Source organism: Phasianus colchicus, chromosome 13, assembly GCF_987193195.1.
Source record: "Phasianus colchicus chromosome 13, bPhaCol1.hap1.1, whole genome shotgun sequence".
Classification (NCBI taxonomy): domain Eukaryota; kingdom Metazoa; phylum Chordata; class Aves; order Galliformes; family Phasianidae; genus Phasianus; species Phasianus colchicus.
The window spans coordinates 15,807,311-15,834,934 of NC_143448.1; the positions used below are offsets into that span (position 1 = coordinate 15,807,311).

General features: G+C 40.3%; 3 protein-coding genes across 11 annotated transcripts in view; 2 read left to right on the forward strand and 1 right to left on the reverse strand.

Moving 5' to 3' along the window:
* Positions 1-1,491, reverse strand: part of LOC116243887 (polycystin-1-like protein 2) — a 33,004-nt gene extending 31,513 nt beyond the window's left edge. Inside the window, 1 exon segment of the mRNA XM_090149405.1 lies at positions 787-1,491. Within this exon segment, the coding sequence (XP_090005531.1) occupies positions 787-1,036 (250 nt within the window). The 5' untranslated portion in view covers positions 1,037-1,491.
* The window catches only part of BCO1 (beta-carotene oxygenase 1), a 34,471-nt gene extending 11,569 nt beyond the window's left edge, over positions 1-22,902 (forward strand). For 2 of the 8 annotated variants that reach the window (XM_090149400.1, XM_031614885.2), the window contains exons 2-13: positions 8,588-8,635; positions 9,679-9,835; positions 11,875-12,003; positions 13,586-13,715; positions 14,020-14,167; positions 15,041-15,188; positions 15,312-15,532; positions 16,393-16,650; positions 17,738-17,840; positions 18,953-19,047; positions 21,126-21,237; positions 21,899-22,902. In XM_090149400.1, the coding sequence (XP_090005526.1) occupies positions 9,772-9,835; positions 11,875-12,003; positions 13,586-13,715; positions 14,020-14,167; positions 15,041-15,188; positions 15,312-15,532; positions 16,393-16,650; positions 17,738-17,840; positions 18,953-19,047; positions 21,126-21,237; positions 21,899-22,071 (1,581 nt within the window). In that variant the 5' untranslated portion in view covers positions 8,588-8,635; positions 9,679-9,771 and the 3' untranslated portion in view covers positions 22,072-22,902. The other 6 variants (XM_090149403.1, XM_090149402.1, XM_090149399.1 and 3 more) reach the window with 5 other exon arrangements.
* A 2,653-nt stretch (positions 22,903-25,555) lies between these two features.
* Positions 25,556-27,624, forward strand: part of GAN (gigaxonin) — a 29,988-nt gene continuing 27,919 nt past the window's right edge. For both annotated transcript variants that reach the window (XR_016470641.1, XM_031614977.2), the window contains exon 1: positions 25,556-25,782. Coding sequence is in view for 1 of the 2 variants with exons in the window: in XM_031614977.2 (XP_031470837.1) it covers positions 25,616-25,782 (167 nt within the window). In the remaining variant the exon portion in view is untranslated. The remainder of the gene's footprint in view (positions 25,783-27,624) is intronic.

A 27,624-nucleotide genomic window follows, 5' to 3' on the forward strand; every position in this document is an offset into this window, starting at 1 on the left:
ATTTTGCTGTTTATGGAATGACTTGTTAATTATGTCACACCACTGCAATAGCCCTGCTATGGCTTGTGGTAACCTGTACATGTATATTGGATTTGAAGACTGTATTAGTGAGTCTACAGCCAGATTTGCCATCGAGTGCTTTTGACCTTAGATCTAGTTACAGTTTAAAGTACTTGGTTTATGTGCAGAATGCAAGGAACACAAATTCCCCTCTTATCTATATGTCAAACGGGATAATACTGCCAGCATTCCTTTCCAGGACTGTTTGTTCCAAGCAGTTTAAGGGATGAAAGACCGTACTTTTTCTGTCTGAGCACAAGGAAGAACAGGCTCTTGTCTGTATCCTTGGCCCAGGGAAGCCCTTGAACTTCAACTGATGGAAGGATCTGAGAAGAAACAAGAAAAACTTGCTCTCACATTTGCTTACTTCAGACTGCTAGAACAAGTATCACTGGAAGCCTGGCAGTATTTTTGCTTCCGTGATGAATGGAAATTATTTGGATGGGCTTGCTTTGGCCCATATTTGTGATTAAGAATTTAAGAGCAATCATATAGGTAGGTGAGTTCATATTTGTAACCATTCTGAAACCTGGTGATTTTAGGATTCTTCTTTCCTTCAGTTCAGATCACAAACAAAGTGGAAAAAGAGCAGCTATTGGGCTTGTATGGTTTTTTGCTTGTTCACTTTTAATAAACTTCAGATTATTGCTCAGCCACTTTGAAAGAAGCAAGACAATTTATGCACAATTGTGAATAGAGTAAGCTCACTTCTTAGTTCCATCTTACCAAACTCACAGATGAAGTCAAATTCCTGGCTGCAGTTTTCAGTCACACCCCACTGATACTTGGCATTCTTCAGGATGTATCCACACACAGATGAGAAAGGAGATGGCTGATCCTTGTACCAGTTACTGTAGCTTACATTTGAGGTGTCCAGCCAAATAATTGACCCTGTCAACAAAATATACATTTCCTGAGTGTTTATTTCCCATAGGAAAACAACTAAAGAGTCAGAGTCTGCAGAACAAATCTGCATCCTTGCTCCTATTGAAGGAAAGGCAGTTTTGTCTGAATAGAGATCTTCAATTTAGTTTTACATGAAATCTGACATAACCACTAAAAAAGACACTGCTGCGTCCTCCCAGACTCTCAGCCTCAAGATTCCACAATTTCCCTTACATCAGATCTTGCAGCATTTCCCAGCATGATGCTTAGCTTGCTTGTCTACTGGAAAACCAACCCAGCACATATTTTTCACTGGGTCAGCAAGCTAATCTAATGTGTGTTTACACAAGAGCAAGATCAAATGCAAATGGTGACAGCATACAACTGAGAAGTGAAGCGGACAATTAAAATATCTTAATATAAATCTAAAGTTACAGCAACAAAAGACAGTGGCTTTTCAGCAGACATCTATGGTGGGATAGATTGCATTTGTTGCCATGGTAGGAAAGCATCCCAGTCTGATAGTTCTAAAGAAGACAAGATTTTAAAATCACCTACCGTCAGTAGTTTCATTCAGCAAGGAGTCTGAAATCAGTCCTATCCACCATTCCTGATCCTCAGCAATATGTTTCTGCAAGAATTCTTGAGTCTCCTCATTTTCAATAAAGACAAGGTGCCCCCCTCCTCTCTCACACCACCTCTCGGCACTTGTGAATGTACGCTGCAGTCTAACAAACTCATAGCATGAGTGGTTGAAAGCTAGCTGATGCTTTGAGCAAGGGGTTCCTTCCTCGTCAGTTGCCTCCTCCATAGCCAAACATATAGCAAGAGAAATTAGAACTGTGATCCCAAGCCACATTCTCAGCTTAGTGCCCAGTGTGGCACTGGTAGTGCTTATCACATCAACACTCTTTTTGCTGCCTTCTTCAAAAGCTTGAGTTGTCACGTCATCAGTATTCCTCCTTCCTCTATTCTGCTTGCAACAACAGCTGCAATAGCACATGGAACAAATGGCATCTGTGATGGTGATTGTGTCTGTGGACACACAGCAAATGTTGGTACTAAATCACTGCAGTGGCCTTTGTGAGGCCTGTTGTATAAACATCATTCCATGTCAAGTCAGTTTGAAGAGAAGATATGATAGTATTGCTTTCCTCTTGAGCAGAGAAGATAAAGTTGATGTATAGTGTTACTGGACACATGCAAAAGTGAGATAAAGCTTCTCCATCAAAGATATCATTGTATGAGCATTAAAGCCAGAGGTCTTTACAATGACAACAAAGAGACACGACAGTAAAAATAAGGAAAATGAGAAACACAAGAAGTCATTAGATGGGAAAACACACTGTGTTCCTCTAGATACATTTAATTGTTTTGAATTGCTTTGTTTTTAATAATTATTATTCTTTTAGTGTGATTATTTGAGGTACTTCTTTTGGAGACTAATGTGATGCCTATAATTATTGTATCATATTCATCCTGCCCACCTGTTTACATACACCAGGGTTAGTCTCAGCTGTTCCAAGTAGACCTAATTGTTGTGCTTGTTTAGAGTTCCACACCCATATGAAATGCTACCATCAGCCCTTAAAAGCTAAGCTGCTTAACTATACAGAGCTACCTCTTACCTGCTAGTAAATAGAAGAGAAAGCTGGAAGTTGATACAGTGATCTGGGAAAATGTAAATACTGCCTTTATCATCAAAGCTAGTTGGGAGCCTGATGTGGACATTGCACTGACTGCTGATGGAATTTGTGAAGCCAGCTCAGCAACATTTAGGAGCTGAAATCCCTCAGTACTTCTGAACTTCCTTACAAAAGATACCCATTGGATTTATAAGGCCACTGGATTAGCAGAAACACAGCACAGATAAGGATCTTTAGCTATTGTGATCCTCCTATCCTTGGTAGCAGCTCCACTGAATTTGATGCTCCTAATATTAATTGATACCACGATAGCCTGACACTGAAAGAACACATGCTTATATTTGGTCTTAGGAGCTACATAACAGAGGTGCAGGAAGCAGTGATCCCTGTTTGAATTCCCATATTGCAGAAATGCCATTTGCATTACACTGTCACCCTGAAAGCAATGCACCGATCACACAGTGTGCCAGTCCAGCTCTATTTCTTACAGTTTCTTGCAGAGTAACGTATGTGCACTGTATCCAAGAAATGTTTAAGAATGATCTTCAGTCTCAAGACCTTTCTCGACTTCTACTCCAGTCACCTTTCTCAGCTGGATAAAGCAGGATTATGGTCAGGGTTTTCAAGAGAAAGTTTACAGGAAAGCGTTTAATGGGTGGGACAGTAGGAGAGGAAAGGGAAAGAAAATGTCATGGGGTGGAAGGATAATCACTGAGCTGGATGCCCCCTCTCCCACTGCAATTGAAAACTGAGACTTGCCTCAGCTATGGAACCCTTGCTCCAGATCCCACATTAATCTCTGATTGATAAAGAGGGCTGTTGAGGCAGATGAGTCTGGGATTCCCACCTCTGAGGATGGCCACTCCGTTCTCCGATTGTCCAATGTATCTGGCCCAGTCACTGTCCACACATCCATCCCTTTTCCTGGGAGAGAAATATGCCACTGCACATTTTCATGACATTCCCTTTTAGAGTCCTTGCTTTTCCTTGGGCCCTGCTGACTTGCCTGGCTTTGGAGAAGCTGACAGATAGCCCTTCTGTTTTGGCTTCATAGGTGAGAAACATAAGGATGAAGAAGGAGACTGTACTTAAATGTGTCTGACTCAGTGATACAGACTGCATTGCCAGTAAGTGCCACTGACTCACATGTGTGATGGATTAATTCTGTAGCATCATCCAATTCTCACTCTGCAACCGAAAACTTGAATACATGAACATACTGCTAAATATGCCAGAGGTGCCACAGGCTGTCCCCTGTGGATCTGCTCCAAAGTAATTGAAGTTAATAGAAATCTTGTCTCTGACTGATGGATTTTGAAACAGGCCTCAGAAAGGACGAGTAATGCTTGGAAATATCTACAAATAAAGCCAAGCTCTTCAAGTGAACACACTGTTAGCAATTTCTACAGCAGGATGATGTTTTTCTCCAAACCTACAGTTGCTGTAAATGACTCCTCAACTGCCTGCAGCAGATGGGGAATGGAAGAAAGATCGTTTTCTCTCTTTTGCAGTTTCTTGGTTTCATGCATTTTAGTGTCATTAAATCAATCTGGCCATTTATTTTGCTTACCAAGAGGAAGAGAAAAGCTTTTAAAAAGAAGAAAAAATCTGTTTTAAAAGCATCAAAATTAGCAACTAGGGTCCTCAGGAAAAAAATTCCTGAAAGCCTTTTTCACTCCTAAGGAAGAAATGACTTAATTTCAAATAAACATTGCTTCTGGATTTTTTCATATTGTAGGAAACATGCTGTTTGCATTCTTCTTCAACAGAAGGACATTTTTTAAAGCAGTTTCAGAAGTCCCCGTGGAAGTTTCCCATCTTGCTGAGATTTGTTCATCTCTGTTCAGTTGTAGCTTCCACCTGAAAGGCTGTGTACCTTTACAGCACATATTACATACCAGCAGCTCCAACTCAAACACTGTCCAGCAAACATAAGGCTTACAAAACAGTTGTGTTTTGCAAGCTTTGACTAGAAATTAATGCCAAAGCTTTCTCAATATTTTCACACCCTCACTCCAAGCTGTGATAAAGCTGTACATAACTCCTTTGTTTGTGAGCTCTGTTGCATATGTTGGAATAAGTCTTTCATTTTCCACAGAAATGTTACAGGGAGCCCTGGGATTTTCTGAGGACAATGAGTTCCATAGTATCACTGTGCTATCGGTGCACAGACAAGGAGAGGCATGGTGTCCATACTGACTGGTGGTGGTCCTGATCTGTACCCCAGTGCAGCCTCACATCATCCTGTGCTTCAAAAGACCATGGCAGCCCAGCAATACAGCCTGACAATCCTCCCCCACAGGCCAGAAAGAATTAGATTTGAAGAGTTAAGGAAGTGAAGAGCTGCCAATAAGAAAGAATAAATCACACCCTTCTTCGTTTTGGCCATTGTTCATTTGCCTTAAGGAAGAGCAAGTAAGTTTAGTCTCTATAGGAAATCTCATCTTTACGTTCCTGAATATTACTGGGTGTAATGTATAGATTTTATCTGAAATAGAAATGTATCTCTGTTCTGTGAGCATCATATTAATGGAAAACCATTTTACACTATCCTGCCATTTAGGTAGAAAAAAAAGATGATTTTCAGGTATCACTTACTTGAGTTTAGACTGTGTGTCACATGCACTTCCACTGTGTGCCAAACTGCTTCATGAAAAGGTCTGTTTCATTATTACCCGAGGAGGAAGTAATGAGTATGGAGCAGGCTGCCTGGAAAGGTATGGAGAAAAGTACTTATGTACACAGAGATCTTCCGTATCCACAGAGTGCTTTAGAAGAGTCCATCTATCAACTGCTTTTAGAAGGTGGGTCACAATCAGGCCTCCTTCCTTGCTGATCTCTGGGCTGGGTGTCCTGATAGCAAGACCCACTTGTTTGCTGAATCAAAGGAATTTGGTTTTGTTGTGGTTCTAATGTCTAATTTTCCATGTGGTAACAGTGAACTTCTCAGTGATTCCTGCTAATTGTGATCTTATCTTGTTAAGAAAAACAGAAAATAATTCTTATCTTTATAGGGTGCAATAATTAATTTAGATATGCATACCTGGAATGATAGGGTCAAAGTGCAGATAAGCTAGACTACATTCAGGAGCTGCTGAGTTGGACATAATTTGTGTTTATAGGATGTGTATGGTTACCTTCTGGCATAGTTGTTGTCTGGATAAGTTCCTGGAGGTCTTCTGAGAAGTGTCCTTATAGAAGCATATACTGCTACCTTAGGGCTAGTAGCTCGACTTTCCTAACTTGCCATACAGTTGATGCATGTATACCTCCCCCTCTCACAGATAGCTCCTATGTTTTATTGCTGCCCACAGCAGAGTCTTGACTATTGGGAAGAAGAGTAAATGTGTGCCATGTAAGAACATTAATCAGGCAAGGGCTATTGATAGCTGAGGTTAGACTTGAATTCACATATAAAGTAGCAGAGCTATCTGAAACATCTGCTGACATCTCATGTGTTCTTACCATCATAAGCGGCACAATTTAGATGTGTATGTTAATGCAAGAAGTAGTGATTAAAGGCACCCTATCTGGGTAAAGCATTAACACTGGTAGATACAAATAGGCTGAACTTTTCCTAGCACATATACCTAGCAGGCAAAAAAATTGCTTAGATATGAATTACAGCCATTGTAATTTCACTGATATCTCTGCAATCTCTTCAGATTTCTGTGAGCACAAGAGATTTCTAAGGCAGTCCTACGTCCATCTTCTGTTTGTTTTGCTCCATATTGACACGAAATATTTCCAAGCTTATTGGACAAGAACATGGAAAAAAAGCTGCGTTACACGTTTTCATTTCTCATCAGCAGATTTCAAAGAACCTTACCAAAGAGATCAGCCCCACAGTCCCCGTGTTGAGAAGAGGTCCCAGAGGCTGTTTGGGACAGTGCTTTTGTGTTAAGCAGCCTGCACTCAAATGCCACCTGACTGAAACCAGAAAGCAGTTCTTTTTTGCTTTTGATCTGATGTTGTCCCAAAGATGTGCAGTAGGCTAAAAGGTAGGACAGTGTGCAGCAACATTAACATTTCTCACTTTAGATGCCTATAACACTATTTTTACAGCTTCAGTCAAGGATGAAAATGCTATCCTCCACACTGGCAGTTGGCCCACTGGAGAACATGTTGCTGAACATGTAAAAAGCTTTTTACATGCCAAACATTTAAAAAGCAAAAAAGAACTGTTTTCTTGTTTTAGTCAGGGGACATGTGAGTGTAGGTTGCTTAACTGTATCATTACATAACAAAACATGTAGGTAGTCTTGGGATGTTGATAAGTGCAGGTAGGGTCATGAAAGTCTCACGATGAGGAAGTTTATGTGGGTATTGTGATGTTTTATTTGAATGTCTCACATTTAAATGCTTGGGCATTTGAATATTTGGACATTATAATACGTGGGTCAGCTCAGTCTGGTTAGGTATGAGTGTGGTTGGGGCAGCAGTTCTGTGCTTCAGTGCTTGGAGTTTTAATGCTCAGTTACAGAATGTTCTTATCTGAGTGATTAAATCAGTGTCTCTGGTAATATTTGTACACACTATTGTAAAAGAAAAAATGTTTCATTTATTACAAAATGTATTGAAGTCTCACAAAAAAACTCACCAAAACCAGTAAAATAATTAGTTTGATCCAAACAAAGCCCAATCAGAACAATATATGGAAACTACTGTTGTTTGAATTGACACAAACTGTATTAATTACAATCGGACTTGGACAATGCAAGAGGATTATTCCTCACTGGTGCTGGCCATATGTCTTTTGAAATGAGATGATGTCAACAAGAGAATATTTAACAGAGATGAATATTGGAGCTTACATCTCCTGGTACAGTGAGATAGCAGTCAGTATGATTTCAGCAAGAGCAGCTCTAAGTTCCTATCAGCTTTACTGCTGGAGCCTTTATTTGGTAATAATAGATAACAGTTATTAGTTGGAAGTTCTTAGCACAGCCTAAAGATGTAGGCAAGTAATTTGGTCTTTGTTAATGGGCTTTAACTATAATCTGAATTTTATAATGGAAAGGTTGTGATTAAAGTAAATTGAATAAGTACTTCTATTTCAATATCGAGATAAGAAATAGGATCGGTCTCTCCCTGATTCAAAAGGCACTGATTTGCTTCTTGTGTAAGTAAACCAAAAGTACAAAGGTAGACACGTGGCAATTACATTATTGTTATAAAAGAAGCTTAATTAACTAGCAATTTGAGCTGTACAAATCTTTAACTATTTATACAGCCAGAAAGTAAGCACTGCCCCCTTCTCACTTCTTTCCTTCAATGCAGACTATTCCATTAAGAGGCTTCAGTAACATGCCGAAAATCTCACACTACAGAAAACCATCTGTTCTTCACGCAGACAGCACAGTCTGCCCAAAGTTATGATGGTCTGGAAAATACTGTGTGTGTGAGTTATTATGTGTCTGCTAAGCCCAAAATCAGAGATAGTCAGGCAGTCTCTCCAAAATCCAGGAGGGCTTGTAGTTCTATAGGCCCGCTAAAGGCAGCAGCTCCCTTTCTAACCTCTTTCTGTTGTTCTGTATAGGAGTTTTAAGCCAAAACCAAAAAGCAGACATGGAAATATTAATAGGAAACAGTCTCAGATTCATCATAAGGATATGCAACTTTGTGCTGACGAAGAACTCCAGCTCTTAGGGAAGTTGAACTGAACTTCTGATAGTTGAACTGAACTTCTTCTTTCTCATTCAAAATAGATGAGAAGAATAAGGAAAAGTAGAAAAGTTTTCTATGCTCTCTAGAATGTGGACTTCTATAACCACCTCCATGCTCTCCCATCAAACACATCTTTGCAAAGGGAGAAGGAACACTGTGAAACAGTGAAATTAGAGAAGTTGCCTAATCCACATCTACTTCCTCCAACAGTTACACTGTATATTATAACTGTAAATAAATACTTGGATATTAATCCATTTCAGTGTAAAAAGAGGAAAATTGCACAGATAGCAGTTCTGATTTTTTTTTTTATCACTTGTTTCCATCAGTGCTTTCCAAATGGAGACAAAGGCATGCTGTCCTGGTGATTTCTCAAGGTAAAGACAAGTCGGCAGACACAGGGTGAGGATGAGAAGAGTGATGTATGTGTATAACAGGAATCTGAGCAGTCACCTGTAGCAGAAACAGTGTTATCAATTCAATGAGTGTGGATATTTATAAATGATCAATTAGACTTCGGAATGGATGTTAAAACATTTTGGGAACAACAGTGATTTAGGAGAAAAAAAATCGGATTTTAGGGTAACCTCATATAAAATTGCATAATATATGATTGTGCAAAGAATCTTTTTATCCTTCATGTTCAATGGAGCCTGTGATTTCCTCTGCAATCACATGCTTTATATTGAAATAATTCTTTTTCTAGAGGATTTTAAAATTAACAACATTGGACTCAGCTAAGTACCTTATCTTGAAAGAAATGCATGAAGTTAAAAATCCCCCTTCTTCTTAATTATTCCTGCCATACTTTCGCAGAGCCTTCAAGGAGCTGATAACCAGGTGGAATCAGGTCACATGTGGGAGAATGTATAACAGTGTCTGTTTGTAAAAAGGTGTTTAATTCAAAGGTGTGCTGCTCAGTTCACTCTGGAACTGTTTGTACCTAAAGAAAAAAAAAACTCATCGTTGTTCAGCAGTGATACTTTGTGAGTTAACAGAATAGCCCGGGTTAAATTTGACAGAATGGAAAGAAACCGATGACACTCCAGTTGTCTATCACTCCCAACAAGACAAATTCAGAAAGGTGGGTAGAGCTTTCTTCTGTTTTTCTCTCTGCTCCTGCCAAGTGGGGCAGGCACCCCTACAAACAGCTCCGATTTTCCCTGCAATGCTGAAGCTGATATTTCAGTTTCATTTTACCTTTGGTGTGCCTGGCTGCTTGAGCTATCTTCATACAGAGCAAACAGGTGAGCTGTGCTTTTCTTACTCTAACATCAAATTAGTGAAAGAGTTAAAGGGAATGTGCAAGAATTATTGTGTATGTGTTAGGGATTAAAGATCAACTGTTATAAGTTGTCGATCTATAAGCCAGCAGCCTTTAGCTCGAGTTGCACTTTAACCTCATCCTTCTATGTAACAGGAAAGAGCTGTTCTTAGCCCAGAGAGGAGGGAACCGCTACGCCTGCAGGAGCAGCTGGGTAGAGGACACAGGAACTGTTCGGTTACGTGAGCAATGGAGACAATATTTAGCAGAAACAAAGAAGAACATCCAGAGCCCATAAGAGCTGAGGTACAAGGTAAGTGAGTGACAAACTCTTGTGTTTTCAAATATATAAAATATTGAAACATTGCTCACTCAAATCAACACAGAAAAGGGAAGCGGAAAGTGAGAGACGTCAGCGAGTTTTGTTTAAAGGGCTGAGCTCAGACCTTATTTGTGCCCCTGACTGTGGGATTTTTCTCATCTAATGGGTATTTCTACGTGCTTTTTCAGAAAGTCTGTCTGAACAGGATTCACAGAAGTTGGTGGTGAGGGACAAAATCTCAGGATTTAATCTAGTGGGACTCCCTCCCCCATGGTTCCGTACAGACTTTCGTTTTCTCCTCTCCGTAACCCTTCACTACCCTCTCTAGGGTAGAGAAGGTACTTTTACTGGAAGGCATTCTAGCAAAAAATGCACAGTGAGATAGCCTGAAGTGACTTTCTAGATATGAAGACTTGATCAATTTAGCCTTTTTTCTGCTTTTTTCACCTTGAAGAAGAGGGACTTAAAGAGATTTTTGCTACAGCTACAGGAGAGGTTTGTTGTTGAGTACCTCTTTCTAGCACATATGCACATAGCAGACATCTAACACCAGTTTTAAAGTCAGTTCCCAGGTAGGTCATATCAGGTACATAATTACATGGCTATCTTGTTGTTCAGCATGGTGGCTGAATTGAAAAAGATTTTGTTTCAATGTGCTTTGTTTTAATTGGAGGTGATTTTATGCCTTTTGAATGTTTGTCACTCAAAATAAAAGCTTACTACTGAAATATATGAATTTGTTTGCAAGCAACAACTTTTACTACAACTTATCTATGTTATGGAATGGTTTATTTGAACAAAAACGGAACAGTTGAGTAAATTAAATTAACATTAAATTACTTCAGTGGTAATGGTCATTCAGTATTTACCAGTAATGAAAATTAAAGAGGATTCTGACCTCTTTACATGTTTAGCAATCCCGGAGTTCTGCCCATGTACTGTCTCCTTGTTACTCAATATATGCATTGTAAATATGACCCCTTAACACCAACGTCAGACATAAAACTCTTGCTGTCCTAAAGACTGTACAGCTACATGAACATCCGATCCTCCATAGCTGTGACAGCTCATACTGTTCCAAATATTTGGAGATTTTGCTGTCATTTTCGTGTCCTCATGTAGTACAGAAAAGCATTATTATTTTCACTGTAGATAAAAGCACAAGGTGAAAAAGAGATGCAGTCCAGACTTGTAAAGCTGTTTAAGCTGACTGATACCTATTGTGATTTGCAGATGTTCTTAATTCCCACTTAAATGAACTTTCATCTGAAAACTTCAGAATATGTCCATTTTCTTTATGACTTTTATACTGCAACTGTGTCAGAAATTACACTGAATTACATCAGAAGATTCAGAAGCTGCATCAAGTCTACAGTGCCTTAAACAAAAGACTACCTTTTTTTTTCCTGATTATCCTTGTCCTGGAATTCCTTGAGCATTTTTCTTCTCATTTAGGGAATATATCTCTCTATTAGACATCTGTATAAAGAGATGTATGCCTATTTATAGATGGATAGATAGATAATATCTAGAGACATCTAAACATATAGATAAAAAATTTTTAACTTTGAGACTTCAATTGATGTAACGAAGACCAATACAAGTATGTATCAACCAGTAGAAGTATATATCAAGTATATATCAGTATATATCCTATGAAATATGTTGATTTCTGAGAAACTCTAGCTTTTCCTGGCATGAATAAAAGGGATTAAACACATTTTTTAAAAACTGAGTGCAGGGAAGAAAAGGCCCAACTCTATTTACTTTCTGGCTGTAAGCAATTTTCAGCAGACTTTTGCTTAAGTGGTAATGTCATATCACAACATTTATGCAGAATATTACTAGCAATATTTTTTAGCAGGTTATGCTTTAGTTATCCGAAACTGAAACATAATTATTTGCTACTACAAATCTGGACTTGCATTCACAACCCATCTGTCTATGAAGCCTATGCCCTTAGTAAAATTGTCCTGCAGCATGCTCCTTTCCTAAAGGAAGGAATACTGGAATGCTTCTTTTGTTCTCAGGTCATTTGCCCACTTGGTTGCAAGGAGTACTGCTCCGAAATGGCCCAGGGATGCATACAATAGGGGACACTAAATACAACCACTGGTTTGATGGCTTGGCTCTGCTGCACAGCTTCACATTTAAAAATGGTAAGTTATTGCACATCAGATCACAGAAAGAGAAACAACCAAACATTGGTGTTGCCAATTCTGTTCTGAGTTTGATTAGCATTAAAATGTTCCAGGTGTGTGGTTATAACCCTCCAAAAAAAACAGCCATGTGGGTGCTGTGTGCTGGTGAGTCTGTCACAGCCAGCAGTCAGAGCAGGTGAGCTGTTCCCTATAACTTCTTTGTGAGAGAGGGCTGTGCACACATCAGTGAGGAGAGCCTGTGTTTCTGATTCTGGCACTGCTCTGGCTTGTGTGTGTTAGGTGCCCTGTCACAACACTGAGCTCTAGAGAGGCAGCTGCTTGATGCCAGGATCTCAGATATAGCTGTGTCCTCCAGCTACAGCCCTTCCCTCCTAACATAAAAGGAGATGGAGAAGAAACTGTTGTGATGGTTCAGTGGGGCAGTCCTATCTCTGGAGCAATTACATGTTTTAAGACCAACTTCACAAAGTCATGCAAGCAAAACCACAGTTCTTTGTCTGCAGTAACTGAGGGTAAAAGTTGTTTCAGCCACTCAGTGTAAGCAAGGGCCAATTTCTGCCTCTTGTCTGCAGGATGGAGCGTCTGAAATGATAACACTGTGATGGTAAAGTACATTTACACCTCAATCTCCATAGCAGGAGCAGAGGTATCTCTCCAGGGCTGTTCTCCAAGGCAGATTATACTGTCCTTCTTTCTGAAGTGCCAAAGTTCAGCGCTGTCTGTGCTGTGGGATGGTGTGCAGCCAGCTCTGAGCAGGTCACTGCAGGGCAGCATTTGCTTTCCACATGCACCACGAGTGCCCCTTTTCATAACCATGGAAGTGAAAGCACTTTCTGTTGCTTCAGTGCTTTTCAGTGTGAGGCAGGATGTTTTACATCTATTCTTCCCACAAAAAGTACAGTTCTGTGAAAGAACTGAGATCACCCCTGTCGTTCTCCATTCCTGTTTAGTTTTCATTTCTGTAACTGGAAGCATTTGGTGCAGCTGCAGGGTCTCCTAGCCTGTCCAAGTCTACATCACCAACAAAATAACATATAAAGTAATGAGCAGTGTTTTTTAAATTGCTAGTTGTTTTATTTCCCTGATGCAAACAGAGCTCAGCTAGCTCAAGTATATCAGTCTATCAGATCAGTTAGTGCAGAAGTTGGTTCCTTCAGTCAGTGTGCTACTCTGACATAAACAGCAAAGTGTAAGTTTTGCCAATATTAGAGATTTACCACCACCCACACATTGCTGCATAATTAATCATTTTTATACTGATTCCTTTGGTTTACTGGAAGAATTTATCCAAATCCATTCTTTCTTCACCCTAGTCCACAGTATTGTCCAAACTTGATGGTAATTGAGGAAGGTAATGAAATTGTTGCTGATCTCAGCAGCCACAAGAACAGTCCTGGGATCCTCTAGACACCTAGACAGCTGAGGTTGCCTTCCATAGCTGGGATTTAGACAGCCTGATCCATTGCAAACTTTTCTTTGCTAAAGGACATCTGCTTAACAGATTCTTTCTCCATTTTTGTGCCAGTATTCTGAAAAACTTAGTATGAAATGTGATTGAAGTCCATTTGACCTTTGTCAGGTGAAGTTTACTACAGAAGTAAGTACCTCCGAAGTGACACATACAACTGCAATATAGAAGCAAACCGAATCGTGGTGTCTGAGTTTGGAACCATGGCTTATCCGGATCCATGCAAAAACATATTTGCCAAGTAAGCAATGCTTTTCCCAACAGAGTGCTGCTATCTATCTCTCTCTCCAGCACGGCTGTCTTTTCTGTTTACTCTTGACACATGCATACAAATACGAATTTTGTTTTGTAAATTTACAATGTCCACATAGTGATAAGGTCAGGAGTGTCACGTATGCTCTGTGGGTTAGTCTAAGGCAAACATTTTAATTCCACTTTGTCAGTAGTGTTGTCTGTTTTATTCACCAGTGCAAGTAGATTTTATTGTAGTTTTGAACAGGCGAGTACTTTGTTTTCTTTCTAATGTGACATTTCCCTCCTCTCAGGGCATTCTCATACTTATCTCACACCATTCCCGAGTTCACGGACAACTGCCTGATCAACATTATGAAAAGTGGGGATGATTATTATGCTACCAGTGAGACTAACTTCATCAGAAAAATTGATCCACAGACTCTGGAGACACTAGAAAAGGTATAAATGTCTGTGTGTTGTTCTGGTTCCCTGCCTGCCAAGGAAGATGGTTTCAGACTGATTCGGACAAATCTGTTAAATCTGCAGTACACAAAATTGGAAAGACATGTATTTCCTCCTATTTCCAGGCTAGCAGAGTAGACTTTTTTGAAATTGTGGTAAAATGAAATGGTGAAGATACCTGTTCATGTAAGAACTCAGGAGTTCAAAAGAAAATCCCAAGCAGTTTAGAGAAAAGTGGGGCTTTGGGCAATTGTACAACTGTACACAGCGTAGTGAGGCTTCAGGCATAATTCCACATATTGTGCTTATGACGTGATTATTTTGGATGATTTCCATTATAATACATCTGCAGTTCTCAAGCGATTTACATAATTAACAGTTTAGTAGGTCATTTATATGATGACTTTTCAACTGCCTTATGCAAGCTATTACTTAATTGTTAAAAGCAAATGTGGACATACTGAACATTGAGTTTTTCCTGTCATACATTATGTTTTGAGTACAGTTCCCTTAAATTGAATCAAAATCATTTTGTTCCAGAAAATTGTTAGACTCATTGCCCTGTTAAATAACTGCTCTCAGAATGAAATGGGCATTTGCAGAGTAATGCCTTTAGCCAACCACCCTGCTGTTTTATGTGGCTGCAATGGAGAGGTGAATTCAGATTCTGTAGTTTGTTTAGCCTCAAATTAGGAAATGATGTGAGAACCTGAATGAGTTATGTGACTTAAATGATGAATTCTCAAGACCTCTGGGGGGCACCAGTATAAGGCTACCAGAGCAGAAGGGTGGGTGGATTTGTGCCGTTAGCTATGATCAGTTTTAATGTACTTACACATCTCTAAATTCTCCTACTGTATCATCTTCCAGGTAGACTACAGCAAATATGTAGCTGTAAACTTGGCAACTTCTCACCCACACTATGACAGTGCTGGAAATATTCTCAACATGGGTACTTCAATTGTTGATAAAGGGAGAACAAAATATCTTCTCTTTAAGATCCCCTCCTCTGTACCAGGTAAGATACGGCTTTTATCAGTATTTCTTAGAAACTTGTCAACATTTTCTTTTCTTCTAAGGTTAAGGGGAGAAATCACAAGATTTTGTAAATGTAATTTTACTTTTTCTTATTTCTGTTCAGAGAAAGAAAAGAAGAAATCTTGTTTTAAACACATGGAAGTAGTATGCTCCATCCCTTCTCGCTCCCTGCTCCAACCAAGTTACTACCACAGCTTTGGAATCACAGAGAATTATATTGTGTTCATAGAACAGCCATTCAAGCTGGATATTGTCAAACTGGCAACTGCCTACATCCGAGGTGTGAACTGGGCTTCCTGCCTTGCCTTTCATAAGGAGGATAAGGTATTCTGTCTAATGCTGAGCAATGGAGTCAGCCAGGCCAGTAACCTGTTGTTACTGTTGCTGCTCTGTTTTTTGTCAAGTTCATTAATTTCAGTAATAACCCTTTCTATAAAAGTCCTTACTGTCATATTGCACTTTTTTCAAACTAATGTTGTATTTTCTAAGTATTATCTTCCTTCTCCAGAAATTTCACAAATAAATACTGATGCTGAAGTGACAGTTTGGCATAGTTAAAATATTGTGTGCCAGAAGAGAAAATAAAACTGCTGTAGCATCCCAGACATGTACAGCTGCTCCTGCTTCATACAAAATGCTGTACAGTGTGGATGAAATCTGTTCTAGATCCATTTAATCAGATTAAGTAGAGACAGATTGGTGGAAAAGCCTGAACCCAACACAAGGACAGTCTCTTTCATTGAGGCAAGTAAGGGGAAAAAAATCTATTTCCTGAGGACCTGATTTCCACATTTTGTGACCCTCAAAATGGGGAGAGTGCTGGAGTAGAGGACACCGACAGAGAAGATGACAGAGACTCTATGCTAGGGCAGAGTTATTTAAATTAAAAATAGGCCAGGGGATTTTCCAGGTTTACTGGAAAACTTCTACCTTCAGCTTGGCCCAAACAGCAATGTGCAACAGTGAAATGAGTTTGGAGCACTTCCACACTCATTTTCTACTGCATTTTTTTGGTCTCAAGATTGGAGCCTCTCACCTCCTAGCAGCAAATCTCGAATTTGTAATGTGCTTCACTAGAAACAGGCAGTGGTTTAGAATGTAGATGGCTATCTGTAGAAAAATAATTTCCCATGTAACTGTTTGCTGATCATTAATGGCTTTACGTAATGTTTGCTGTCTTTCAGACGTGGTTTCACTTTGTAGACAGAAAGACAAAAAAAGAAGTGTCCACCAAGTTTTACACTGATGCCATGGTGCTTTATCACCACATAAATGCTTATGAAGAAGATGGCCATGTTGTTTTTGATATCATTGCCTACAAAGACAACAGCTTGTATGATATGTTTTACTTAAAAAAACTGAACAAAGACTTTGAAGAGAACAACAAGCTCACTTCCATCCCAACCTGCAAGCGGTTTGTTGTGCCTCTGCAGTATGATAAGGTAGGAAGAAAAGGGCTTTTTAAACTGCTCTCTGTTCAAGTAACGTAAAATGCATCAATTAGAAAAGTGGGTGGATGAGCAGTTGCCAGCCCTTTTGTCAAATTTTTAGTTCTTTAAAAATAACATATTCACAAAGTGTTCAGGAGTTTTGTTTTTTGTATGTGATGTGAGAAATGGCAATGAGCAGTTGGATACTGTTACATGGATTGAGGTTCTCATGCCATCATTCATGGAGATTTATGGAGGGTTGCATAGCATATATCATTTCCTTAACACTGCAATTATTTGTAAGATGCTGTAAAATATGAGCAGATATATCAACTTGATGTTGGTTAGAAAGGTAGTTATGAGATTTTGCACAATCTGATTTTTTCACTTTACTGGAAGCCTATATAAAATATATTCACACTCCCCACTGTTGCAATAGCTTTATTAAAATGAGAAGATTTCAGTTAAGTGCAAGATTTACTAGCATGAGGAATGATCTTATCTTTCAATATAATTTAAAACATCATTTTACATCATTGTTTGCAGCAAAGATTATATACTGGCCAGCAACTTGGGCAAGTTTCTGCTTGATTCCTTTGGAACAGATTATACTTTTTCCTCATACATCCCAGAATCTTGCTGGCTTTTCATGTCTCAAAAACTTATGTAGCAAGGGCAAAGGATGTATTGGATCTCAACTATCCTACCTATGCTGCAGTGTTAAACATTCAGCTGTAGTATATTGAAAACAAGAATGCACCTTAACTTTGGTGATTTTTAGTGGGAATTTTATGCCTTATATTTTAAATCCTATCTTTGTTAATTAAATACACAAACTGTATCATCAATTTATTGTGCTTCTGGAACACAGCCATATCTCTCTAAGCCTTTCTAAATGCTCAGTGTGATTCAAAGCAGTTACACAATGATATATTCAGATTTCTAATGGGAAGGTCAGAATCTAATGTTACAGGATAAATGGAGGAACTTCATGAACCTGAAATATCTGTTTAATCCCAAATTTGTCTATGTTAATATCAAACCTGATGAAAGTTCTAAATTAGAAACACATTACATTTTCAGCATCTCTCTCTTTCAGGATGCAGAAGTAGGTTCTAATTTAGTCAAACTTCCAACTTCCGCAACTGCTGTAAAAGAAAAAGATGGCAGCATCTATTGCCAACCTGAAATGTTATGTGAAGGTAAGAAATATCTGTTACACAGATCTCAAATGCATTCTCTTACACACCTACACTTAGATGTATTCTAACAGTGCCTAGCAGCTGTTCGTGTATGTCAGATCTTTATAAAGCTGAAAGTAACAAAAGCTTTAATTAATATGTTTTTCATAATATGGACAATATCTTTCTCTTCCTTATTTCATTCCTTGGAGTCCATCCATTAATATAAGACCTTGAATCTGCATAGGAATGATATAGAGGCAGTATTTAGAAGCTGAGTTGTTAAGTTAGAGAATAAGTGAATTGTTGTGACCTATAATGGTACCTCAGTTCTAGAAATTTATATTTAGAAAGAGATTTCTAGATGTTCTAGAGATTTATATTTAGAAAGTTCAAAATACCACTGTGTCAAAGACAGAGAACTTCACTTTGCAAGTGATCGATCTGTGTGTGCTTACTGGAGATCTGCACAGCTTTTTAAAAGGATTGCAAAAGATCTCCTAGGTCAGGTAAATCCTGGTTCCCAAACAGCATCCCACAGAAAGGTGAGCATCCTAGCAGACTGAGGAAGGGGTTGCTGTCACCTGGATACATATTTATCAAGAATGAAATCTTCTAAATGTCTGCAGTTATGTCAGTTTTATATTGCTCTAGGGTCCCAAGCCTGATCTTACAGCTATTAATGTGGCTTTCAGATCTACTTGTTGCGAGGTATAAAATTGATAACTTCAGTTTTGTGCTGTATTTTGTGAGTTTTACCTCTGGGAGTGGATACTTAAATTTTATGAGGGGTTATAACAGGAATTTGTAAAAGGTGTGCTTAAAGAGAAAGTTATTTCTCAGAATATTACCCTCCAATTATATCTCAGAAGCTCACATGTAATGTGTTTATGAAACAAATGAAATAATACTAATAATTTCCAGTATAATGGATCATTTTTGAACGAACTCCCTTGGCTTAATTGGGCTCTGTTAATACCCATTATTGGCTTTTTAGAATTCAAACATATAAAATCTGTTTTAAATGCTGTCAATTTTTTTTTCACAGGGTAACATTAGTTGGCCTATGTAAATGTATGCTTAGAATTATATTTCTTTTTTTGTTCCTAAGTCTCGGGCTTTTTTGTACCTAGGAATAGAGCTGCCTCGTGTCAACTATGACTACAATGGCAAAAAATACAAATATGTCTATGCAACAGAAGTCCAGTGGAGTCCAGTTCCTACAAAGGTATCACTAACATTTACAACGTTGGGAACGGTATATATATAACACAAATCAAATGTAAGCAGTTATAAGTAGACCATGCTTCAGTCTGGCCCAAAATACAGTGTCATCTGCAGTCATCAATCCAAATTGAAAGGGGGGGGGTTCTGAGGCTGGAACTGAAACTGATAGAGCTTCTAAATGACAACACTGCAGCTGTGTACTGTGATGATAAACTTCAGCACTTGAAAGCACTGAGATTAAAAGTTGGGCATGTGAGTTAGCTTACTTGTATAATTGAAACAGCCCCACCAGGCCAAACTATGGAAAAAGTACATCCTTCTTTTGCTAGTTGAAGGTATGGAATTTTGTTGCCAGCTGTTCCAAGCATATAGCTCCATAAAGAGCATACAGTTGCTTTCTTAAGTGTGTGACTTGAGATTGGATGCTGTAATATTCAATAGAGAATCAGTTTCTATTAAAACTTTTTCCATTTGCGAGTCATCCATATGCAAAGCAATAGGAAATGGCTGAATTCTCATAAAGGTAAGCTCAAGTTGTATCATTTCCCTTGTGAAGTATTGATAAAGTCAGGCTTCTTTATCCAGTATTTTATTTCCAGTCTTCTGAATACAGAAGTTACAGAGACCCTCACTTTTCTGCTCAATTTGATTGAATTTCTGTCACGTGCCAAAACCTACAAAGGAGGCAGTAGCAGAAAGGAAGAGCATTAGGCAGACACATATCTATAATAATAAGTTGTTTGTTTTTTTTTTCCTAAGGAAACTCAGTTAAAACAAGCTTTTTCAGAAAGCTAGCCTTTGCTAGAGAGCTAGTTTTGTGTAACAGGATAGCAAATGCATCCTTTGTGTATGTGTGATGGCAGCTTCTCAGGAGACAGCCTTGAATTACCAACAGATTAAGATGAAAAGTACTGCTAGTGAAGGAGTATTGCACACACAGACTCATACTTTATAATTACTGTACTGAGAGCAAATTGAGATCACTCTTGGCTCTATATAATTACCACCGCTGATTACAAAATAAAGCTGGATTTCTTCACAATGCGAGAAAATTTATTGCAGAACATTTGACAGTAGCTCAAGCAAATAAGCACGTTTGTGATTTCCAGTGCAGATAATTTCTGCCTGCCTTAAAACATAACCTGACAGCAATTTATATTTATATTGCTGCTTATTCACTTCAGTTTTTCTTTAACGAATGCAGTCACAGCAACAACCGTGTACAATCCTTAGGTCAGTGAAACTGCTGTCATCTTAGATATAAGGGAAAATTCTTCCTCCAGTGCTTGAATGCTTTCATTTTTGTTTGAAGTTATTTTTCTGAGTGAACACTGAAGGGGAAAAGAATAAAACTGCATCTGGATGTGTAGAAAAAAACTTATGTGGAAGTGTGTCCCCAGTGGAAGGTGGTTTGGGCAGGCACTTGAGCCATTAATGAGATGAAAAGCTGTACCCTGTTCCTTTGGTTAATGCCAGTGTCTGTGTGGAATTCTTGCCCCATTGGTTTAATCTTTACATCACTATTAATAGCCCGTGCTCTGGCATATATACCCCAGTTAACAATAGAAGGCCTTGAGGAATATTGAGGTCACAACAAAAGGAAAATAATTCACAGGATTAGAAATTGGAAGGTTTAAATCCTGTTTCCTGCTTTACAACAGAACTGCAGTCATTTGGGGCAAGTCACTTCAAAGTGCTGTGCCGTGCACTCTTCTCCATATGGGGAGGATATTATTTACCCATGATGCAGGGTAAGCAAGTCTTACCACATATTAGTACTTGTCAAATACTTCAAGCCCAACAAGGGAAGATGTAATTGCAGAGTAATGAAGTGGTATCTATGCCTTTTTTAACACTACTAAAATAGTCTCTATAAAATTAAGGAACATCTTATGATTATGCAGCTACCAAATGTGACTCCTAGGTTAAACATTTTCCAGGCATTTCCTTTTTGTGATACCACGTGCCTCGTTGCTCCTGACCTCTCAGCACTGGTCCCACACAGCAATCTGTTCATGTTGCACCTTTGGGATCCGCCACCATCACTGACACTTTTCTTTTCTGATCACAACAACTTAGATTGCAAAACTGAATGTCCAAACAAAGGAAATACTGCACTGGGGAGAAGAGCACTGCTGGCCCTCAGAGCCCATCTTTGTTCCCAGCCCCGGCGCAAGAGAAGAGGATGAAGGTAAAATAGCAACGACATTTTGAAAGCTGGGTTTTGCATTAAGTCTTAAAAGTTTCATTGTTGTCAGTCAGAAGAAGGAAGCTAGGCCGATGTTTCTGCAGGTCAATTAGAATGATTGCCAACCATTTTACTCCTGCAGACTAAAGACAAATCAATGACAGAGCAAAAGGAGCTTGCATAAAGTCCCACACTATTCAGAAACAGTAAAATCCATGCTTAGGACTTTCCAGATTGCCACTGGGAACTAGATTTATCAAGTGAAGAAAAGCTGGAGCTGTGGAAGTCAGTGTTGTTACAAATGAGAACACAAAGTGGCATTGCAAGTCTCCCTGTAATCTGGATCCAGTTCTGTTCTGAGGCGGCTCCTTGCAAAGACAAATGATAAATAGCTGAAAGGATGTGCCCCGAGCTTCACTACTCAGTTGCCCAACGAGACTGTCAGGGACACAGTTCAGTGTTTGCTTGCTGCAGGCAGGCCAGGTAAAGGAACAGAAGAGAACATTCATTAGTTCTTCAGCTCCCCCATTCAGACTTCATCTAGTAAGCACCTTCAGTTTGTGTCCTCAGATTCCAAGCAAACAAGACTCATTTCCTCACAGTGTTATATTTTGAGCTTGGTGTAACCAGTATGAGCTTCTAATTCTCCACTTGTATGTCACAGGTGTTGTTTTGACCTGTGTTGTGGTGTCTGAGCCAAACAAAGCACCCTTCCTACTCATCTTGGATGCTAAAACATTCAAAGAATTGGGCCGAGCCACTGTTAATGTGGAAATGCATCTGGACCTGCATGGAGTGTTTATACCACAGAATGATTTGGAGGCTGAGACGGAGTAAAGCACTATTTATCCCATTACACAAACTGAGACAGCTTTCTACTGAGCGTGGGATAATATCCCTTTTATCATTCAAGAACAACCATATTATGACACAGAATGACTATATATAATCTCTTAAATAATAGATATAATCCTTTTAAGACACAGCAATGACTTTTACTACAGGTAACGATATGCACAACTGGCACATAACTATTCCAAAAGGAGAATGATTGGTATTTTAAAAGTGCTAATGTTGTACATAACTGTGGTAGGATGAACAGGAGAGAAAGGTAATGAGAATATTTAAGTAGAATATAGATTTCTGAGCAAATGAAGTACAGTATTTATAGTGTGATACAAGGCATGAGTCACATAGGTCTGCAGCTCGTGTATCTTTCAGAGATCGTTTCAAGATTGCAGCTTGTGATGCAAGTTTTCTCCAGCCAGAAAACCTCATTTTAAACCATCTGCTACTGGTAATTAATACCAATGCATTTTCTTGGTGCTTGATTTCCACTATAACCAAAGTTATATGATATTCAGGTGCTATAACTTTCTAATTTAACAAACAAGCAAACAAAACTTGCTTTGCTAATAATCCCATGGTGTACTTTTCCTTTTTATGATGACAAAACCAAGTACATATGGTTTTATGTAGCATTCAATTATACTTCAGTGCTATTCTACCCTAATGTTATAAGCAATTTGTATTTAAATCAGTTTTCTTTGAGAATATCTGACATAACATTTCATGTAATTAGATGAGTATGTTGTCTAAAGATGAACAGAAATGTATCTTATATTAATATTGTTAATTGTGTTACTAATACAACGCATATGAATGAGAGCAATATATTTCTAGGAGAACTCAGATATACGTTCAACAATTTCTTTAGGTGAAAGTTTATTTACTGATGGAAGTTGAATCACTAATGAGGGAGAAAACTCGGTGTCCATCCATCCATCCATCCATCCATCCATCCATCCATCCATGTTAGGTGTTCACTTGGTCTGTATGTGTCACCACATTATTTGGGTATCTCTCACTTTCACATAACCTGTTCTTGGTGTTTCTGCTACTCACTGTATTTTGCAGGAGGGAAACAAAATGAGATCATTGTCATCTACTGCCCCATCACATGAGAACAACTGGGCTTTGGTGACTTGTTCATGGTTACATAAGATGTGTGCAGCAGAGCAGCAATAGAACCAACACTGTCCACAGTTCTTGATTGCTCTGTTATGACTCCCTTTGCTGTCTTTATAGTTTGCATGTATAAAGAACACACTGCCTAATTTTACTGTTAAAAAGTCACTGGGATCAGATCTAGAGCTTAAGTAAGCAGTTTGGGGTTTTAAATGTCTGTATGTTCCCTAAAATGTAAATAAACACCTCTGCAATACGTGTATGCAGAAATAGTGAACATCAGTGTTCTCAAGGCATGTTACCATCACCCTGTATGAGAATTTTATAATCTAAAGAAGAAATTGAATTCCAGTTTTGTATGTAACATAGAAATAGTACTGCAATGGCAGACTGACCTTTGGTGTTGGGAAAGTAGAAAGGCTGCTCCAAAAGCAATGCCTCCTACATTATTACATTGCCCATGACATCAGAGTCAGATGTTGGTGGTACGACAGTAGAAGCTGAAGCTTCCCACTAATATTCCATTCCATTTTGTTGCCATGTGACAGATGGCAGCAGAGGGGCAGTGTGACAGAATGACATCTGATGCGAAAGTGCGTATGAAGCAAAGGTGTGTTATTGAATTCCTCTGTGCAGAAAAAAAAATGGCACCCACTGACATTCATCACTTGCTGAACATTTATGGAGACCGAACGGTGGAAGTGAGCACAGTGAGGTGGTGGGAACAATGGCAGTGGGTCACCTCTTCTGGTGCAGATTTTTATGAGCGTTGCATGCAGGCTCTTGTTCAGCACTGGCAAAAATGCAGTGCTAATGGTGGTGACTGTGTTGCAAAATAGTGTTTTGTAGCTGAGAATTTGTTCTATCAAATAGTGTTATTGTGCTCTTTGCATCTCCTGGAGTTTCTGCGGAAATAAATAGGTGATACTTTCAGACTTAACAAAGTCTCCACAAATATTTCTGGAATTATAAGAGGAACATCAGTCAAAGGTCTAACCATTATTAGAGATCTCATTTTAAGAGTTTATCTCCAGAATTCCATCTGAGGTTTCATAGTGTTACGTGTTTGGATGACCGTGAGTTTGGATACAGGAGCTACAGGATTCTGGGGAGCTAACTCATACCACAGAGAAGACATAAAAGGGGAATATTCATCATAAAAACAGATCAGATTGGTTATCTACAGACTAAATCTGGATTTGCTAATCTCAGTGTTTGATCCAGGTCATCCTGCACCACAGACAATACAGATCAGACCATACAGCTAATCACAAATTTCTGAGACTATTTTTAGTGGTTGCAATAGTGATCTGATGAAACATTTACCACAAGTACAGTGGCATACAGTATAATTTTGAGGCTGACAACAGCAAGAGGGAATGCACGCGTGCTTTGCCAAGTGGCTGCAAGGCTTGTGGGTGTTTTGTTGTGGTAGTACAACACATGGTAGGCAAGTGCATAGTTTGCTTTGCTTCTCTGACGTCCTTCACCATGAATGAGATCCTGAGGGTCATAAGGGCCGGATTCTTCTTTTGCACCAGTTCCAGTCTTAAGTTAGCCCCTAAAACTACTGGGGTTCCCGTAATGGCAGAAAAAGAACCCGCACTCAGTGGCTGCAAATAAAAATAGTAAAGAGAGATTGCTCCCTCAGAGGGAAAGAACAGCTGAGCGAAAGCTGAGCTGAGCGGGATGGACACAACTCATCGCTTCAAAGATGCTGTGAGCAGCCCTCTCAGGTTTGGTGCATTGTTGTTTTTTATCAGCGAGTTTCATGAAATGAAGCGAATAACAAAATGTACCCATTAATTTGATCTCTGGAAGTGGGTATTATCTGTTACGCCTTGTCCCAGTGCCCCACATACACAGCAGGAGGAAGAGCTAAAACCAGTAACACAACTGTGTTTTCCACCCTTACAGCCCGTGCAGGAGGCGCAGAAACAAACCCGTGTTTGTCTGTTCAAATAACCAGGCCGCTCAGTGACAGCTTTTGCAATAATTCAAACCACTGCTCCCTTGGGCGTGCAATTACCCAGCAATGAGCAAAATACACCTTCCACCAGCAGCCCGAGAGCTGTGCGTGCTCAGTGCTGCGGAGACGTGCGTGCAGCCCTTCTGCATCCTGCCGGTCTGACTCGAAGCAGAGCCATCTGACGTTCCGGATAATTACACCCAAGCCAGAAGCGACCTTCTCACATTTTAACAGTGCCGCCAGCCCTCCTGCATTACCGCTCCGCTCCGCGCGGGGGCGCTGCCGGGGCCGGGGCGCGTCGTGCCGCTGCCGCTCCCGCCCCGAGGGGCGGCGCGGAGTGATGACGTCAGCATGGTGCGAGGCACTGATTGAGGCGGCCGGCGCGGCGCGGCGCGGCTCGGCACAGCGCGGGGCCTTGCGGGCGGCGGGGCCCGGCCGGGCAGCATGTCGGCACCGAGCGCCGTGTCGGATCCCCAGCACCCGGCGCGGCTGCTGCGGGCCCTCAGCTCCTTCCGGGAGGAGAGCCGCTTCTGCGACGCGCACCTGGTGCTGGAAGGCGAGGAGATCCCGGTGCAGAAGAACATCCTGGCGGCCGCCAGTCCCTACATCAGGTGCGGGGTGCCGGGCCGTCCCGGGGCGGTTATGTAACGGGTGCGCGGGGCGGCGGGCCGCCGCTCTGCCTGCCCGGCCGGTGCGGCTCCGGGCTGCTGCGGCGGGGCCTGTTGGGACGGAACGTCTGCCTGCCTGCCTGCCTGCGTGCCGGCTTGGCGTGGAGCTCGGGCCGGGCGGCCGTGCGCTGCCTGCTTGCTGCTGCCACATCGACGGAGCGCTCGGCGCCTCTGTTCTGTACGCTTTTGGGGCAGCGTGGTGTTTTGTGGTACGGCCTCGGCGTTATAAACAAAGTAAAAACAAACGGAGTGTGAAGTTGGTGATGAACTTTTAAATGGGTGTTGGTCCAAAGGAGCGGTTCTCCCTGCCTGTAGTGATGAGCAGGCGGGGCTGAGGCTGGGAATAGGGTGCCATAAAACTCACCGAGATGGAAGAGCAGGGAAAAGAAACCTCAGGACACTGAGGTGCTTCTGTACTCGGAGTCAGCTGTGGGAGGCTGCATTGAAAGGCAAATCCAAGGCGTGAGGTAAGGGTGAGCAGTCAGTGAAATCCTCTTCAGATGCCTGAATCCTTTCTTGGTGGTTGCTCATCATTTTATAGATGACCCAATGCCAGGTTCAAAATCAAGACTGGGAGGCTTACTTTAGGTGGAAGATGCTGCTGTTCTGCTGCAACAGCAGTACAGACGTACAAAAAATGTGTGATTTTTGGTTGCACAACCTCTGTAGTTCAAAGATACTATAAGCTATTCTACAGAAGGGCATCTTTTCACAGATGTTCATATCAATGTATTGCATTTTGTTCTTGATCTCTGAAAAACGTGCTGGGAAGCACAAGTTACGTGTCCTGGAGTTAGACAGAGCTACGTTAGCTCCAACAGAACCTGCACTCATTGGAGTTGTGGGTATTTTTGTAACTCAGGATTGCTCAGGCTCATATCCATGAAGGAACTCATTAGCTACGTGGAAAGTAGGTTACCTGCATTAATATATAAATATGATGTAGTGTTGGTCATTTTGTTTCTTCTGTGTTTTTTTGAGCTTACTCATCTTTTCTCCTTGGGCTTACAAGATGTGACAATACACGTACCCAATTCTGCAGCACATTAAGAAGCATGTTTGCCTTACCTGCCTTTGCAAAACCACATTTCTACCTGTGATGCTTGTCTCTTCTCATCACTGTAGGATCCCTTTCTTACTCCAGCTGTTCTTCATTTTGGGTGGAATGGGTCAGGTAGGGCACCAGTACTGGAGAACTGTGGTTCTGGCTGAAATGAACGTCTCAGTGGCTCTGGTGATAAAATGCAGCTCTAGCCATACCCAAATTTCTGCAAGTCCTATTTATTCTGAGTGTTTTCAGAATGATTGATTTATGTTTCTATATAAAGAGTTACCAGGAGACGCAAGAATTCAATGTCATGTTATTTTAAAGCTAGCTTATTCCAAAGCATGCTATGTTACCAGAGTCTGAAAGTCTCCAACTGCCAATTGATTTGAGTTACAGTTATTTCAATATGTAGCTCCAAAAATCCAATAACTAATTTCAGAAGAACATTTGGAAGAAAAACGAGTGGATATGTGGAACGTAGCAGTGGAAGTATTAGCTGGCACTGCCTTTCCTGGCTCTATCATTATATATTGTGGCTGTGGGCAAGTTCAGAAACTTCGTATGGTTTGCATGAATGCTGAATTTAGGGTGTGAGCAGGAAAATAAGTAGGCATGGATGTTCTGAGGGGGTGGTTGGGTGTGAGCACAGTCTATGTGCTGAAGGATTTGTGTAGCCACAGAGAGAGGAGCGTTACCTGTTTTTGAGTTTTGCATGGAAGTTATTTGGCTGAGTGGTT